We start from the raw sequence: 16,971 nt of genomic DNA, 5'->3' as shown, positions 1-16,971 counted from the left end.
TTTTCTTAATTTTTTATGTCTTATGTGATGCAAAATATTGATAAATAAAATGTTTCAATCTGTATAATGTTGTGCAATGCAATCATATGATTGCTCGAGTTCGAAAAATAAATTCGAACACGATTTTTTCAGCATGTCAAATTTTCATCGATCGATCGATATGTCGGACCGACGGTTTTAAAATAAACAAACCAGTGGTCTTTAAAAACTATTCACAGGAAGATTTAAGCTAGCCCGCAAAACCGAAGAAGAAGAAAAACTATTCGGACGTTTGTGAATTCCGGTTGAAACTGTGCACCGCACTGCATTTCCAGATTGTCGAACCCCATTCAAGCATGAGCGCCACGTTGGTAAATATTGCCGAGGAGGATTTCTTCGGCACCGTCATTAGGTACGGACTGTACGTGGGGGCAATATTCCAAATGGTCTGCTTGGCTGCATGCATTGTTTTGCCGGACTCTTCCTCCGGAAATGGCGACCCCGGATGCTGGTCACCGAAGGTAGGGACGATGCATAGTTACGCAATTGAATCTACTCTATTATATTTTGTATATCCCTTGGCAGAACAACGATAGTGAAGACTCCAGCTCGGAACATTCATCGCCTCAGAATACCCCCAGACGGCCGTACCATCGCAGCCGAAAGCAGGACAAAAAGAAGCGTCGTTAAATCTTCATTCGCTGTACCCGTTTGGAACAACAAACTGAAGACTTTGCAACACTCCACTAAAGCGTTATTAACGTTTAAACGCCACGTATTCTTTTTGAACTCGTTCAAGCTTTGCGTCATTCATTCAGACTGCTTCAGAATTCCTTAAGAGTCGTTCCAATCTCAGAATAGTACTTACGCTATCTTATTGTAGCCTATTGATGTGCTTCTTAAATACTATAAAACTGTGTAATCCGTTCGTATACATGTAATAGTGTATTTTCGTTTTATAAAATACATTTAAATAGTAGTATGTAACAATATACCTCTGGCAATTTCTTTCACACAAAACTCTTCCCAGCACTAACGTCGATACGAGTTTTTCATCTTTTCAATTCGCCGTTTTCTAACATTTATATTGCAAAACATGTTCCGGAACATACAAAAAATTGATCCCTTGGGTCAACGTTTTCCACCTTTTCTCCCACATTGTCTAAGTTTACAAATCGCGCGTAACGAAAAAATAGATTAACAAACAAAATCAACTGCTTCGGGTTGAGACGATGAAGATAACGGTGTCGCACTGTAAGCACCCCGAATGCTGCATTATGCTATTTTAGAGTGTATTTCATTTTGGGCGCACTTCATCACTGCCAGTGCACCCTTTGCGATCAGGTCATGGGCAAGATCGTAGCCGAGCTTTTCGCACCTCTCGAAAACTGCCCGCTCGATAAACGAGTGCCGATGCATTCCACAGAACAGCTGTTCACTGTTATCCTCCAGTGTCGGTTCCGCGATCTTGCGCCGATCGAGATGTTCATTATAGTCCAGCACTTTGGCTGCGAGAAACGGACATTTATCCGCCAACGGGGCCGTGCTCAGTTCGGTGGTCGCCTCAGAGGAAGATCCGTTTTTCTGCGAGCCATTCTCTTGCTTCCGGCCTGTCACTGGGCAAACGAGTCCTACCGATAGACTGCCACCGAGGTCAACCTTTGCCTCGGTGCTAACGAACGGGCAGTCACCCATTACCTCCTGCCCAACGGGAAACCGGCTGCTAGGGCATCGATCTGTCTCACTTTTTCCCGTCTCCTGTTCCGTTGGTTGCGATTTTCCCTCGTCCTGCTCTTTCTCTTCTTCGGCTTTTTCGCCCTCCAATTCGTTTCGATCTAGGGCTGCCTGCTTCGCCTCCTTGGCCAGTTTTGTCAGCTCGGATGAGTACGGACACTTCTTGAACAGCTCACCATGGATGTCGATGAACTTGGTCAGATCCAAGCGTGCCCCGCCATCCTTCGAGCAGCCGGGTAGCAGTAGCAGCTCGTCGGAATCGACAATAATTTCCGGACTCTTCTTCCGCTGCTGATGGTGATCGATGGGACAGACGCGTCCCGACTCCGGCGAACTACCTCCAGACGATGGTTTGGCCTTTTTCGCTACCGGCGTTTCATCCTCCGAGTTGCGATCCTCCAAGCGAGGCGATTTCGGACGACTTTCGCCGAGATTCAGCACACACTCGCCCTCGGATCGGATCTCCGTCTTGCCATCTAAGCTCCAGACAGCGCCTTGCACGTGCAGCTGGAAAGTTTCGCCATCGTCACTCGCCGACGAGGCCCGCTTGCGGCCATTGGCAGCCTCTTGAGAGAGCTTAAGCTCGGTCCGTACAGCCACCGGTGCACTACAGCCTCCACCGAGCGTTTTGAGGAAGCTCCGCTCGGTCAGGATCCGACACTGGGTCTCCAGATGGCACAGCTTGGCCAGCATAGTCAGGATGTAGTCATCGTTGGATCGGCACTCGACGGCCAACGCACCCTGCCCAACAGCGTACAAGATTTCGTGCGGTTCGATAATCTGATCGATACGCTTATGCCAACCCATCCGAACGAGACCGGCCTGGGCCAGCACGATTCCAGCGAACTTGGATGCGTCGGCGTCCAGTTTCGCAAGGCGAGTGTTCAGATTCCCCCGAATGTCACACACCCCTAAGTGCGAGTAGTAGCGAGCCAGCTGGGCCGAACGGCGCAATGACGATGTGCCCACAACCGAGCCTCGGGGCAGTGTGGCCAGCGTGCAGCCCCGGTGGCGTTCGTTCAACACGAGCGCATCCCTAGGATCCTCACGCTCCAGCACGGCTCCAATGGCCATGCCAACCGGGAGGGCCGTCGGCAGATCCTTCAGCGAGTGAACAACAAAGTCGACGCCACCGGTACGCAACGCATCCTCCAGGTCCTTGGTGAAGAGAGACTTTTCGCCGATCTTCGGCAGCGATTTGTTCAGCACTCGATCACCGACCGTCGTCATCGTATCTGAATGATGGAAAAGATTTGAAAAATAAAGAGTACATTATTAAGTTGCTATTAGAAACGGCGAAGGAAAAGGTTTGCTGGCATCCAGGGACATGGTTTGGAAAACACATTTTATGTATGAATCTTAGCTCCGCACTATTCGCAGAAATTTAAAAGTTTGCAAGTTAAATTTGTTTTACGGGTTAATTGTAGCGTTTGATCAATTCGATGCTTTAGCAGCAAACTTTTCGTAAACATCGTTCATCGAATAACATCTACTGACAGTCTATAAAAATCACTGTCATAAGCCTAATGTGTCCAAAAGATAAAAGACGATGATAAAATTTTATAAAATAAATTTAAAAACATAAATTTCATATCAATAAAAATGGAAAACACTTATTAAGTCATACAACAATCATTTGATCGAGCAAGATCAAGCTGTTCTGATTTTTCTTCTTTTGAATTAACAACAAGGTGCAAATCATAGAGTACTTTAAGTAAATAGAAAAAAACCAATTCATGTACAGTCCAAGTGTTTTGGAGAACAATCTTGGCAGGTTTCGAAACTAAATATAAACCTTATCTATTGCAAATGCGATCGAGGTGAAGTGCCGGTGATAGCTCACTGATCATTGGTTTAACAAATCCGCAGCCGTGAAGTTTTTCAACCGACAAACAAACGTGTTGCAACACACCTGTGTGGCAAGGTGCCAGATCATGGCGTTCGGGTCAGTTCTGATGATAAATGAAGCCTGTTACTGGGCCTAGAAAGAAGAATTCAACCATCAAGCAGAAGAATCCTCCCGGAGTCTGTAATTCTTTCCTGCGGCCAAATAAATTTACCGATAAGGTAGGGTACATTGAATGAAATCCAATGCTACGCTCAAACACAAACTGACTTGAGCTGTTGTGCACATTTTTCGAAAAAAGAGATTTTTATGGTGAGCAAAACGAACAACTTCAAATCGTGCAGAGAATCAAATTCAAACCTTAGCGTTGTGGCCTAGCTTGTAAGATAATAAACTACCTTTCTATTTCATAAAAAGAGCGAAACGAAGGTGAAACTATCAATCACACCACAACATTTCGGTACTTGGGGGAGAAGTGCCCTGAGACGACCAGGGGTGGTTTATCTTGTCCGATCGACAAGCGAAAGGGTTTCGCTGGGAACGGAATGTTAAGTCAGCTTTCGTTCATTTTTCAAGGCTAAAGTCCAATAAAAATCTGCTTAGACGAACCAAGGTCCAAGGTCAGCTAAGTGTGGAATAAAAAAAGGTTTAATACGAGCTTTAAAACATATCAAAAGAACTACAAAGTTTTCTCAAGTAAGTCCTACTTGACTTTACGGAAACTTAAGCTATAAAAACAAGTTAAGTGAATAGGTTAAGTAACATCATTTCTTATATTAATAGTTTCTTCCACATCCAGTAAGTGACCGGATGCATAATATGAAACGTACAATCAACGTCGTTCGGTCTGCCAAAAACAACACTACCGCGGGCCTTGTCACCAATTCTAAGGTTAATTGCTGAAAGGAATAAAAAAACGGAAATCTCGGCGCGAGAACGTGCTTCAGTCCAAAGTCGTTAGCGTTATTTTGGCGTTGCGCCTGCACGTTCCGAGTGGTATGGTTCAACAAAAAGAAGGGGGTGGCCAAAACTCTGTTGGACTTCTACAAAACCATAATTTAGGCTGAAAAAGCGAGAGGTTTAAAGAAGTAAATGTTGCCTTTCGCTGATCAATTATTCAAAGACGCACGTGGCGAGGAAAGATGATAGTTCATTTTCGATAGCTATCGCTTGGAGGGCCCTTTCAGTGTAATTTTCTGAATAAGTCTTATAGTTAACATCTCGCTTAAAAGTGAACGAACGATGAGCTTATCGCTGCACGCAATACTTATCAAAACGACTGTGACTAGACGCGACCGGCTCGCGATATTGCGGCGGGAGTCAATTCATTCGAGTTCGTGTTCGTAAAAACCATAAGGAGGAGTATGATCGTATATGTGCGCTGCTACACCACGCGTCCAGTTGTGGGTAAAGATACCAAGCGTCCGTCACGATGACTTTCAACTCTTGAAACGACTCCGGATCTATCCCCCCAGATGATGGAGGTTATTGGCGCAACCTTTCGAACTTCGCAACCAATAGGTGTGATCTTCTATTTTCAGAATCGGTCAAAACGATTCGACTGAGAATAAAGTCAGGGTTAGATACTTACGAATTTCATACACCACATCCGGGTTGAGCTTCTGGAGCAATGCGATCACGTGCTTCGTTTGTGTGAGGGCCAGCTGGAAGCGAAATAAATGCGAATATTACATGAGAATATATTCATGGTTAGTGAGTGAAATTAAGGATTGATAAAATTTCAAAACAAAGGGTCGCGCCCTTGAAAACAATCCTCCACCGTCTCAAGTCCCCGAAAAGATAAAATAAAGAGTTCTTTTTCCGACATAAATATTTAAAATCAACATGTCATTGTATTATTCAAGCTTTCAAGGAAAATAAATTCTTGCCAATGATATTCCAAGATCCTGGACAAAGTTACAAATGGAACTACAACATGCCCTGGTGCCCAAGCAGTAAAGTACATCCCTCGTGCCAGAGTCAAATGTCGTTTTGTAATTCTAATTGGCCCTTTCTGGCTGACGTTGCCTGTATGGTGGCCGATGCGATGTGCCTCCATGAACGATAAGCGATGTGCCTTCACTTTGCATCGTGAGCCTCAGAATGAATTTTGTCTTTTTGATGACGACCGGGGTGGGGTGTAGTCAAGGTCTGCATTTTGGAACAATGAGCAGGAGAACGTTTAATTGGGCTTCCAATAGGAACTTGTCCACACGAAAACGGGGGAATAAGTAATCATCATTAGAAAACCATTTGACAGCAAATTATCTTCACCAATGGTGAACAGTATGTCCCATTATTAATCTAATGAAGCGTTTGCAACAGGAGGACAGAAGATCCATGAGACGGATCGATTCATGAGCAAATTGTCACATAAAAGAAAATTGTACATACAGATCATGATGAAAAAAGTCGAGTTAAAAGATAACCAAATGTTGTCCAATCCATTTCCAACTTTCCTCTCACACGACCGAGAGACAAAGTATGATCCAACGAAATTTCGGTACGCCATAAATAACTTTTATTTTTAGTTGATGGTTGCAAAAAACCGCCAAACATGGTCCTGGTAAACACCTGAAACAATATTTTTCACCTTCAATGTTTCACCAGGTGTACCAGAGGTACCTAGCGATACTTCGGAAGCCTTACAATAAAATGAAATGGTAGATCTACGAGGAAATCACAATTTCAATGAAGCCACACGAAAAGATGGTTTAAAAATATACATACACTGGAAACAGTGAAAACTCTTGTGTGGTTTTAATATTTTTAATTTTTAAGGTGTTTTGCAAACTATTTGAAAAATGAAATGTTGAATAAACATTTTAAAACATGATTTTCTGTCTGTTTCTGCCGTGCATCATGCAGAACTTTTACGACAAACTGTTCGTAAATCTGTTCGTAAAAAGATGTCGTAGATTTAAAAATAACTCATAACTGGTTGTGAATGAACTCGTTATCCATTCTCGTAAATTGTCCTGTCTTATCACAGCTCAAGTAGGCAAATACTTGTAAAGAGCTGCACAAACTACTGCCGTGAGTAGGAAAAGCTTAAGCCAAACAACCGGCTTAAGACAATTGCTGGTAAGTGTCTATTTTAGCAGCACGTGAGCTCACAAAATTGTAACTACACGCTTCGTGAACTTACCTCACTTTTCCGCGATCCGACACGGATCGTTTTCTTCGCGCGCTCCTGATCGTCACCCATGGTTTCTTTTTGCAGACCAATTCCGACTCCTTCGATGATTTTCTCAAAAGAGTTTGCTGGCAGTGTTCGGTGGCAGATATTTCAGTTGGTTCTTGGCTTTTCTCGTCAATGTTTTAAACGTGCCCTTCGTCTAATGGCAGTTCTCCAGATGCCCGCCAAACCTTTGACCAAACTTAAGCCGAAAGGTGCATTTGTTGCTCGCGTGAAAGTACGCACGGCGTAGGTTGTGTAATGGTTACACACGGACAGCCGGGGGATCTTAGGTCACCGGCAGTGTCGTTACGTTGTCGTGAACGTATAATTTGTCTGCACGTTCGGTCTGCACACTACCACTAAATCCAGATCGACGGGTTACGGTGGACTCGCGGGGTGAAAGTGTACGGTAAAACATATGGTTTACGACAAAAAAAAATGGGCCACTACTTGTCCGCTTTGCAATGCTGGTGTGGTCGGTCGGGAGATCGTGTCTCGCGAAGGTTGGCCCGACGTCGTTATGCTGTGCACGTCAGTGATGCTGGGGAGACCGTCCAATTGGTGGAGAGCAGAACCGTCCCACTCGGTTGGGTTTCCAAACACTAATGCTACAGTCCCGTTGCCGAGTCGCAGCAAACACACAACTTCTCGTCTCGCGGTATGCTGTAGGCTCGGGGCCGTAGGTACAAGTGTGCTTGATATCCCGTTAGATTGTGGCTCTGGCCCCGGGAAGAAGCGAGGAAGTAGCACACAAGAACCGATAATCCAGGAGTGCACCAGGTGAAATTTTGGTTTACTGATTAGGCACACTTATGCAGCGGAATGCAATTTGGGGCGCGCTCTTATCACCTTGGCAGTGGCAGGACCATGGAAGCTTTTGTAACTGCACGGAACATAAACCCAATCACGGGCGGGCTTATGCAATGGAAATGAAACCGATTCTTCTCACTGTGGGTTGTGATTCTTGCACGAGCGGGTATTTCGCGAAAGTGTTTACATAATACTAGTTCCGTAGCACAAGATCAGGCCAAGAACGGAGGGGGGAGATGAAGGAAAGACATGTGTAGTACACGACAATCGACACAGGACGAAACGGAAGGGAAGTGAGTTGGGACGCGAAACTAACGAGTTATGTTGCCAGCACCTTCACGACTGACGAACAACGTTCACGTACATCCACGAGACGTGCCTGACATCAACTGGTTCTTCACTTTTTGGTACAAACCTGGTTAAAAAATGTATCCAATCCACGAGGTCTCGATGACACACACCTCCGCGTGAGAAGGAGCGAGATGGAAAGAAAACACAAGAAAAGAAAGCCGTCATCGGCGATTGTCAAAGACGCTGTCAGTATGCTGTGGGTTTTGAAATCGGCATTTGAATTGCGAACCACGTGATGATTCGTTGGGAACTTTTAATTTTAATTTTAATACAATTCTTTCGTTTGCTATCGATTCATTTGTTTAGTCGAAATAGAATGAAACTGCAATATTGTTAAGGAATATTTTTCTTTAGGAAGTTTATTATTACGTAGAATTTTTATCAATATACACTGCAACCATTATGTCAGTACACAGCAGGTTAAAACAGAAACAAAAGCTATTTGCTTTGTGAGGAATAATTCTTTTAGAAAAGTAAAATTGAGGGATTGTTCTTTTCACTGTTCTCTACATATCCGATGCGACTGTTGGACCAGAGATCTCTGAATTCTCGTCACAGTTGAAGCGCTTACTTTAGGTTCAGCGTCCGAATTTTCTTATCCATGCGTCCCTCCCGGGTCGATATGCCATGGCTTTTCATAATTGTTTAACGAGGCTCTCGTTTTCTACTGGAGGAATTGTGTATTGTCTTTTGTAGAATAGTGCATTTTTTAAAATATTCCTTAATTTGTCATCACCTCTACACAAATAATTTCTCAACTGCCTGTGTGAACGGTGGATCAGCTGTAAAAATGAATAATAAAAATGAACTTCGTTACCAATTTTCAATGTAAGCACATTTGATACAAAACAAACATCCACTATGGTTTATTGTACTAGAATGTATTCAATAGCATTTGATTCATTTATTAACTATCACAATACAATGAAGTCAAGCTGATAAAAGAGCAAGAAGATATTTTCTTCAGGGGCTTTGTAGGCAATTTTGTTGATTGGTGTTACAAACAATCCAAACTGGCATTTCCAGATAGAAAAGTAACGAGGGCGTGCAGTACTTGTGTGCCGTATAAATCTCTTTCTTACTAACTAGAATATTGTCCTCTCTGCATGTCGACAACCAAACGCATTCAAATCCAGCTTTACATAGTCGCAAACAAAATATGCTGTGTCATATAAAACTCATATATTCTATCAACACAATATATGGTTTTATCATCTGCAATCAATCCCTACTTCGCGATACCAACATTTACGTTCGATGCGCATAAAACATCACGCCCAGCGCGTCTGCTAACAACATCTGACAACAACAAATAGCGGTTTGCTTTTGCATCTAAAAATAGTGCCATCAATCGCCGACTCGCGTATTATCGATCCCCAGAGTGGCAGGGAAACTGATTATGTTTTTAATTTAACCACTTCAAAACAAAAAAAAAACCATCCATAACATCAGCTTAGCTTGGGGCAACCATTGGATGGCAAAACGGAACCTGCTGTTACAAATTAAAATAAGTACACGCGATATAACACTGCTCCTTGTGTGTGTTTGTGTGCTGTTCGCGGAAAAAGTAATATAATGTCCCATGTGACTTTTTACCAGCCACGTGGGTTTCATCATCTCATGAATAACATCATTAACACTGTTCTATCAATGGGATAACTAAATGTCGTTTTACGTTTCACAAATTAATCTAGAACAATATTTAAGCCATGGCCAAAGTAGTGGAACCTTTACCTAAGTACCAATAGATTTTGTTTTTCTCAAACTCCTTATTTGCTTCCTAGACTCACAGCTTGAAATCTGACCGCTTTAAATCATCTTTCCAAAAGACGTGTACGTTGAAGTGAACGCTTCTTCGTCTTGGCCACCGTCTTCTTCTTGGTCATGCGCCTGTCCGTTAAGGGCAGATTACTAGACGTTTTCCCTTTTGTATACTTGGATAGTCAGGTCCTCTCGTACAGGGGTGGGTCCGTTATCGGTTGGGAGCCGAACCCACGCCGTCAAGATAGTGAGCCCCAGCCCACTTGGGCCGATTTTCTAAGCGGCGCTACCGCTAGGCTATCGCGGACCCCCGCTGCAAAATACGAAAATATGGAAACATTGTAAGTACTACATCCATCTGCAAAATCATCCGCAAAACCAAACATGTTTAGGCACAACCGTTAGTGACCACGTAACTGTCCCGGACCTCGAGTTCCCAGGTGGGACTTGCTTCGTTACACAATGCACACCACTAATTTCTGGTAGCACAAAGTGAAGCGCGCGAATAAACTAGCTCGTTAATACTTCGTTCTCCTCTCTCACAACTTTCGACTGTACCAAATCGAAAGTCCCACTCAAACAACACCCAGGCGATCGAAACACTGATGGGGTTGGGCTTTTACGTAGATGAGTTGTTATAGTTTTGGCGTCCACCCAGCTCGAGCAGATACCGATCCGGATGATCCATCCAGTCGGCGGCCGTCATCTTGACCGTCCGCTGCCGTTCCGCTTCCTTGATGGCCCACTTCTTGATGTCCAGCTGGACGTCGCGCAGCTGCTGATTGCCGCAGCCCCACACCTCGATTGAAAGGATCTTGTGCTGCAGCGAGCGGTACTCGAGCCGCTCAAAGTGTTCGTCCACGATGAGGATCGGTTTGCGCGGATCGGAGCCGGCTCGCAGCCCCTTCGGATAGCCACGGATGTGCGTGTTCAGGTAGAGACTTTTCGGTTTTTTCTCTAGCATCTGGAATCTGAAAAGGTGAATGGAAATTTTAAATTGTATTAAACGGTATCGCTCGACGCTCAACGTATTTTATGGCAATTACTTCGGTAGCAACTGCAAACAACAGGCCCCTTCGTCGCCGATGTATAAGTGCGTTTCACGCCACTCGTTCGGATTGGCGACACAGAACAGCAGATCGTCCTCGCAGCGGAACAGCAGCAAGTTCGGGCCACGATAGCCGAGTACGTGATGCAGGAAGCGGTTCGTGCCCGCTCCATCAAGCCGTGAGTCGTACAGGGATGTCCAGTGGGACGGTACCAGTGAGAGTAATTTCGCTAAAAACACCTAATATAGGAATGAAAAAGAAAAGGAATCATTCGTGTACAACTTTCCCTCACTATGCAACTTACATGCGATGTGAGGTTTGCGGACTGCGGGTTTATCGGTGCCGGTATAGATTGCGGTTTGCTGTACAGTGGTGGTAGCGATCCCGCCAGCAACCAGGCCTCCGAAAGGGGTAGCAGCGGCTGCTGGTTCTTTATTCGTTCCCGTTCTTCGTCCGTAAGTGGTTTTCCGGGTTCACTGACTCCGGCACCGGCCGCTCCACCGCCCGGAAGTCGTCCGCCACCACTGCTGCCAACGTGGACATCTTTACTGAATGGATTCGTCTTCTCGAGGATCGGTGTCTGCAGCTCCAGCCCATAGCTGGCCTCGCCCGCGTTGATGGCACTAACCGAGATGACCGTTTCGCTGTTGCTGGCCATGCTGCTGTCGATGATTGTCCGGTGCGATGTACTGAGCGCATGCACGCAGTACTTGTGGATCGGTGGCACGAGCCGGGGTACGTTGTTTTCGAGCCAGCGACAGATGTAGCCCGGACTGAGCGATTCTTTCGAGAAGAAGCACGACTGCACGACGGATTCGAGGGTCCGGTTTAGCTGGTGGAAGAGGGCAAAAGCAATGTTAAATGGTGCTTTCGTACGCAAAGCTTTAAAATAACTTTTACAAATCAAACTGAATGTTCCTACCGAAGTTTCATCATCCTCTATCTTTGTGAGCGGCATAAAAAATATATCAAAGATAAATTATATTTATTACTTTACCCAATACTGTATTATATTTTATATTTGTGTTTTTTAATTATATTGTGGTGGGATTTAAGTTGTTGGTGGAAAATTTTAATCTTTTTATAAAATCTCAAACTTTGCTAACACTTACCAGCAGACAAGTTTGCGGTCCGTCCGAGTAGTGTGCCATCGCCAGATTGTAGCACGTGCGCAACAAATTCTTCAGATTTTCCGGCTTAATCAGCTGCTCTTCGCTGAGCTCACCAAACATACGAACGTAGCTCTCCAGAATAATCGAATCGTCGAGCAGGGCAAGAAACTTTTCGCACTGCTGCCGGAACGCCACCAGTCCTAGGTGTTCGGTCTTGGCATGGCTTAAAAAGCGCAGATACCGGAACAATTTCAGACCGAGGTCAGGATACTTCGGGAATACATAGCGCTGACGGAGAAGACGGGATTAAAGTTAGTTCCGTTTCGTCCACATTCGAAATGATATTCTACACGGCACGCCGAACTCACCGCAAAAATGTCCCCCGTGATGCCCTGTATCCCGTACTGTTCGTCACACTTTTTCACCAATATTCGGCCGAGCTTCTCTACCGGCTGGAATTGCGTCTGCGATCGATCCTGAATGTCGGCCCCGCTAGCAGTTCGCGTCATGCCACGGGCCTGCAGTCCCGGCTGCTGCGTTTGTTTCGGATCAACCGAACCTTCGGGTTTCGATTTGGATGGGCTGTTCGTACCGCTGGAGCCTTTTGCATTATTGCTGTGCGTGTTGCCCATTGCGTATAATTGATTTAGCACAGGTGCCGCCGCGTGTATCCGTTTAATTTACCAATCAAATTTCCCCTAAAAAGAAAAACAGAACCCTTAGAAGGAACACATCGAAGAGTCTATATATGAACATCCGTTCCCAATAAGGCAAACGATAACGAGGACTAGAACCTCCCACGAAAGGGAAAACGATGTACAAAGTTGCAATAGGAGGAATGTAAACTTGAAGCAAGAAACTTGTTTGCCTTGTAACCGGTGGCACATTCGACGGGAAATAGAAGAAGAATTCTTTCAACTCAATTATCATCTCTCTTTGGGTCGTGCTGCGCTCTGTCTAATCAGGTGCGAAGTGCAGACAACTAATTGTGCCAGTCACTGTACGCATCATTCGTAGTCACGTTTTAATGTCCACGATGAGTTGGAGTACTTCCTAGCAGCGTGAAACCACGAGCCCACAGTTTTTGTTTCCCTTTGCCAGGATTACATTTAACGTGAGATTTACATCCCAACGGATAGCGGACAAAGTTGGCCGAATCATTTCTTTAGCTGTCTCTTTCGTTCCTCTGTTTCCCCATGTCTTAAGTACACATCGCCAACTGTGTATTCGGCTACTTCATCCATTTATCAATAACCGTGTACTGCGATTCATTCGGTTTTGTGCACGGTCTACTTCTTCGCCGATAAGAACAAGTCCTGCGGAAATCGTTGGGGTAAAAGATAGGGTAGGATGGGGGTTGCAATTGGCCAATGAGCAATAGCTGCCGAGCGATTTCTTATGCAGATTCGCAAAAGCGCGAGTTGGTCGATAGATAACACTTTCCCCCTAGGGCTAAGGAATTTGTTTCCTAATCCATTTGCTTTCGTCTGTCGTCATCGACCAACCCGCATGGGGTTCACTGCTTTACAGTAACTCTTTTGCCCCTTACCTAATCGGGATGGTTCGCTATCGGAGCATTCGATTCGCCAGGCGATGTTTGGCACGCTGCGCTGCACGATGAAGCTGCGCTAAACGAGGATGTTTCGTGGCGATGTACTGGCAGAGCAAACACCTGTTGCACGATAAGGCAAATTTCACCACCAACCCAAGACGGACTTCGAGCGGGTATCAATAAATAGTCCTCTCGAATTCGGACGGTTCCGGAACAATGCGCGCGTTAGTCCAGAGCAGCCGTCGGGGGGCAACGAAGGGATCGAATATTGACCCTAGCAGACCACTGTAGACACCGAAGGGATGGACGATAGGAACGGGACGAGCATTGCTTCCACCACTTCCAACCACACACCGAAACAACAACCCGCAACCGAACTGCTGCACCGTCAGAGGCAACGCAGTGCACCTTCGCGAAACTACGTTGTTTTCTGAACTGCAAACCCGTCTGACAGACATTCGCCTGTTTTGACAGAATTCAAGGTTTTCGGTGGCCCATCGAGGAATTACACTACCTGCTTGAATACTCCAAACGGCCATCGGTCCCAATTTTTTGATAAACCACGTTTGTGAATTTAATATTTTTTCTGTATTGGCCAATCTGCAGACACCGACTTAAATATGATCTGTTTGGTGGGGATAAATTGGTAGGTTTCTTAATTTCGATAGCTGTTTGCAGCAACCAATGGTAATTCTACATCAACCTATCTTGTTTAACCGTTGCCAGGATACGAGTTTCACGTTGTTGAACAAAGAGCTCTAAAATTTCAAGGAAGCTCATACCAATTTCATCTTTGAATCATGTCGTCTTACCCGTGTGCAATTTTTCCCGAAGAAATAGAACCGTTTGTGCAAAGCCTGCGATCCTACGATGTTGCGGAAATCGGAAGCAAAGGGTAATTTTCAGAAGCAATGCCATGCAACTGCTTTACTAACCGTGTTAAACTATTTTAGTTGGATGGAACAACATGAGGTCCTTTTGAAACTGTGTCAGCAAGCCTACATCGAAGCGTCCACCAAGCAGGGGGAAGTGGTCAAGGAATATTTGATATTGGAAGGTAAAATCCCCCTGCTCATCCATGAGCTCTTCAGTGTACTCGTGTGGCGGACGAAGGTGTTGCCTCGCTTGTTGGCACTGGAGGACCCGGAGAGCAACTTCCAACTGTACAGCGTAATTTACCATGAGGTCAATATCGGATCGATGCTGGAAACGATTCTTTACCATCGGAGCACCTGCGAAGCACTCGGCGGTAACGCACTGGATCTGATTGACTACTGCGCCCAGGCGCTTGGCCGTCTGATGGGACTGCTGGCGAACGGCTATAATGACCGTGAGGACGATCCACCTCCGGAGCAGCTGCTCAACGAGTCGATGAAGGAGGAAATTTGTAGGATGCAGCGTGGATTAGATTTTCGCATCGGTATGAAGTGTCTCTCGATAATTTCCTACCTGGTCGATGGATTGAATCAACTACCGTTGAGTGCCGCAACGCGTTTGGTGCGCGTACACGACTTTCCGTGTTTGATAGCGGAAATTCTGCATTCGAAACCGTGGCTTCGTCGGTCCCGCAGCGGAGTGTTCGAAAAATTCCGTAAAGACAGTTGGCAGCCGGCCGTTGGTGAAGCGGTGCTGAAGGTTACCGAAACCGAAGCCCAAACGTGGTTCTGCCTGTACAAACTGCTCTTCAACGGTGAGGTGATGCGGGACTACGAGATAAACAATTATCGACAGCGGGAGATTGGGAAATGTGTGGGACTGCTCAATGAGAACCTTTTGGATCAGCTTCCGGCTTTGATTCCACTGAAACAACACCTCTGCACGCTGCAAGTTACGAAAGAAGCAGGTGGAAACCAAACGATGCGAAATGATGCCCTACTACTTGAGGAGCTGCCGGAAGTGCACGATAAATTGCTTACCAACGCACGAAGAATCGGATGGGATAACATTGTTGAACGCCAAAGGGCGATTTTCATCGACGTAAAACAGGAAGACGTTCGAGAGATGGCGAAACGTATAACCGCTGCTTACAACATGGACCTGTTGGAAAACTACATCACCAAAGAGGACGAGGAAGTACGTGTTTCCTTAAAACCAGACGAAGGTGCCGTTGGGGGGAAAGTGTGCGGGAATTGTGGAGCACCTGCCGCTAAGAAATGTTCCAAATGTCTTCTAGTGTTTTACTGTTCACGGTAAGTACAATAAATAGACGTTATGTTTTTCTACCGATCGTTAACATCTCTTCTTGTGGCGCTTTCGATGTTTGAAACAGTGACTGCCAGGTGCAAAACTGGCCGGAACACAAAGAACTTTGTCATCAGTTTAAACTTGGGTGAATAGCGGAGAACGAAACATGGAATGAGAAACAATCGTCGTGTGGAATTTACAGTGTTCGGCGACACCCTGGTTTATGTGTTCTCTTCCACTTCACAATAAATCATAATGCTCTGTAAAATTTCACTTGTTTAACTCGCCTGCCGGAGATGCTCCTTGATGACATCGAGGGCCGGGGTTTCCTCTCCGAAGTCCTGTCGGAGGATAAAAAAAAAAATTATTCGTGTTAGGCAAGACGCTAGTGGGAAACACATCGTCCGATAAAATGCGCACCTTCAGCACTACACAGGAAGCACCGCAGATCTTTCGGGGTTTGCCTTCCTTGTCAATCTTGCAGAGGCCAGACCACTCGCCGAGCTTCTTGTTCGAATCGACACGGATCAGCGGAATCTGATGCTCGTTGCACAGGGCAGTAATGAGCTTCTTGTACTGCGGCTCGTCGCAGCTTTCGGCCAGAATGCACAGCACTGCCTGACGCTTGTCCAGGGCCTTGCACGCCTCGTGAATTCCATGCACCAGTCCATCGGCAATCAGCGACTTCTTCAGCACCTCCTGGAGGGCGGTGTTGACATCCATGGTGCCATCGGAGGGCGCAACTGGGGCCTCACTGCAAAAGAAACATACATGTTTTAAACATCGGTGGGTCTCTTTGCTCAGCCGTGCGCTTTTGACTCGTAGTCCAACAGCAGAAGCCGTGTGTCAACAAACTGTACGATACTTACACTTCAACGTCGGACATTGTCTGCATGATGTGAACGAAAGATAGAAATAAAACAAAATACCAGACAGATTAGTTTCAAATAATTTCGCTACCACATGGAGGCCACGGGGCGCACAACATGACATCAAAACATCTTCCGCCAATGTACACCGGACACCCGACGGTATAGTAAATCCTGCGAGACGTCAGCGCCGCCCAAGCGAGGAGCAAGGAACCGCACACTACGCGATGCGTGACTCGATAAATTTCACATCAAATACGCTAAAAGCGGACCACTTGCGCACATTCATCGATCGGGCACACATTACGGAATTAGTTTTGATGCCATTCGAGACGCACAATGTCCAAATTCACGAAACTTACGGCAATTTATTCGCTAAGCGACACGAAATGTGTTTCACTATCGATGCCTGCGATTGACGGAAAAGAGCGAAAGGGATAGCAGTCGGCCGGAGCTGAACGGCGGAAGTTGATGATGACTGTTAGCTGTCACACGTACTGTCCAAGCTAACTTTCCATAGCATATTATTTTCAAGAAAGTTAT

General features: G+C 45.6%; 5 protein-coding genes across 5 annotated transcripts; 2 read left to right on the top strand and 3 right to left on the bottom strand.

Moving 5' to 3' along the window:
• The first annotated feature begins 194 nt into the window (after window positions 1–194).
• On the top strand, window positions 195–965 carry LOC131258505 (protein anon-73B1). Its single transcript, XM_058259829.1, has 2 exons — window positions 195–500; window positions 565–965. The coding sequence occupies exons 1-2, from the start codon at window positions 336–338 to the stop codon at window positions 667–669; spliced, it is 270 nt and encodes an 89-aa protein (XP_058115812.1). The 5' UTR covers window positions 195–335; the 3' UTR covers window positions 670–965.
• LOC131260747 (uncharacterized) lies at window positions 908–7,929 on the bottom strand. Its single transcript, XM_058262554.1, has 3 exons — window positions 6,708–7,929; window positions 5,151–5,223; window positions 908–2,948 (listed from the first exon to the last, which is right to left on the bottom strand). Exons 1-3 carry the CDS (start codon window positions 6,765–6,767, stop codon window positions 1,255–1,257), a joined length of 1,827 nt encoding a protein of 608 aa, XP_058118537.1. The 5' UTR covers window positions 6,768–7,929; the 3' UTR covers window positions 908–1,254.
• A 1,084-nt stretch (window positions 7,930–9,013) lies between these two features.
• Window positions 9,014–13,784, bottom strand: LOC131261205 (uncharacterized). Its single transcript, XM_058263174.1, has 6 exons — window positions 13,373–13,784; window positions 12,192–12,521; window positions 11,824–12,111; window positions 11,016–11,543; window positions 10,709–10,950; window positions 9,014–10,633 (listed from the first exon to the last, which is right to left on the bottom strand). The coding sequence occupies exons 2-6, from the start codon at window positions 12,453–12,455 to the stop codon at window positions 10,282–10,284; spliced, it is 1,674 nt and encodes a 557-aa protein (XP_058119157.1). The 5' UTR covers window positions 12,456–12,521; window positions 13,373–13,784; the 3' UTR covers window positions 9,014–10,281.
• Window positions 13,785–14,175: 391 nt separating this feature from the next.
• LOC131269088 (zinc finger MYND domain-containing protein 10 homolog) lies at window positions 14,176–15,708 on the top strand. The gene is made up of 3 exons (XM_058271409.1): window positions 14,176–14,270; window positions 14,329–15,564; window positions 15,645–15,708. Exons 1-3 carry the CDS (start codon window positions 14,176–14,178, stop codon window positions 15,706–15,708), a joined length of 1,395 nt encoding a protein of 464 aa, XP_058127392.1.
• A 36-nt stretch (window positions 15,709–15,744) lies between these two features.
• On the bottom strand, window positions 15,745–16,882 carry LOC131271562 (small ribosomal subunit protein eS12). Its single transcript, XM_058273037.1, has 4 exons — window positions 16,791–16,882; window positions 16,429–16,448; window positions 15,980–16,313; window positions 15,745–15,900 (listed from the first exon to the last, which is right to left on the bottom strand). Exons 2-4 carry the CDS (start codon window positions 16,443–16,445, stop codon window positions 15,838–15,840), a joined length of 414 nt encoding a protein of 137 aa, XP_058129020.1. The 5' UTR covers window positions 16,446–16,448; window positions 16,791–16,882; the 3' UTR covers window positions 15,745–15,837.
• Window positions 16,883–16,971: the final 89 nt, after the last annotated feature.

The sequence above is a fragment of the Anopheles coustani genome, chromosome 3 (assembly GCF_943734705.1).
Source record: "Anopheles coustani chromosome 3, idAnoCousDA_361_x.2, whole genome shotgun sequence".
Classification (NCBI taxonomy): Eukaryota; Metazoa; Arthropoda; class Insecta; order Diptera; family Culicidae; genus Anopheles; species Anopheles coustani.
The sequence above is the reverse complement of the archived record's forward strand: the minus strand, read 5'-3'. Positions and strand labels throughout refer to the sequence as shown.

Excerpts from the sequence above, each read along its gene's own strand:
- LOC131258505 (XM_058259829.1), top strand. The coding sequence starts at position 336 with ATGAGCGCCACGTTGGTAAATATTGCCGAGGAGGATTTCTTCGGCACC. Across the intron at positions 501-564 it reads CCGGATGCTGGTCACCGAAG|AACAACGATAGTGAAGACTC; the intron begins GTAGGGACGATG and ends ATCCCTTGGCAG.
- LOC131260747 (XM_058262554.1), bottom strand. The coding sequence starts at position 6,767 with ATGGGTGACGATCAGGAGCGCGCGAAGAAAACGATCCGTGTCGGATCG. Across the intron at positions 5,224-6,707 it reads TCGGATCGCGGAAAAGTGAG|CTGGCCCTCACACAAACGAA; the intron begins GTAAGTTCACGA and ends TTTCGCTTCCAG. Across the intron at positions 2,949-5,150 it reads GGATGTGGTGTATGAAATTC|ATACGATGACGACGGTCGGT; the intron begins GTAAGTATCTAA and ends TCCATCATTCAG.
- LOC131261205 (XM_058263174.1), bottom strand. The coding sequence starts at position 12,455 with ATGGGCAACACGCACAGCAATAATGCAAAAGGCTCCAGCGGTACGAAC. Across the intron at positions 12,112-12,191 it reads TCACGGGGGACATTTTTGCG|CGCTATGTATTCCCGAAGTA; the intron begins GTGAGTTCGGCG and ends CTTCTCCGTCAG. Across the intron at positions 10,634-10,708 it reads TGTTTGCAGTTGCTACCGAA|ATTCCAGATGCTAGAGAAAA; the intron begins GTAATTGCCATA and ends TCACCTTTTCAG.
- LOC131269088 (XM_058271409.1), top strand. The coding sequence starts at position 14,176 with ATGTCGTCTTACCCGTGTGCAATTTTTCCCGAAGAAATAGAACCGTTT. Across the intron at positions 14,271-14,328 it reads GCGGAAATCGGAAGCAAAGG|TTGGATGGAACAACATGAGG; the intron begins GTAATTTTCAGA and ends AAACTATTTTAG. Across the intron at positions 15,565-15,644 it reads CTAGTGTTTTACTGTTCACG|TGACTGCCAGGTGCAAAACT; the intron begins GTAAGTACAATA and ends TGTTTGAAACAG.
- LOC131271562 (XM_058273037.1), bottom strand. Across the intron at positions 15,901-15,979 it reads CTTCCTGTGTAGTGCTGAAG|GACTTCGGAGAGGAAACCCC; the intron begins GTGCGCATTTTA and ends ATCCTCCGACAG.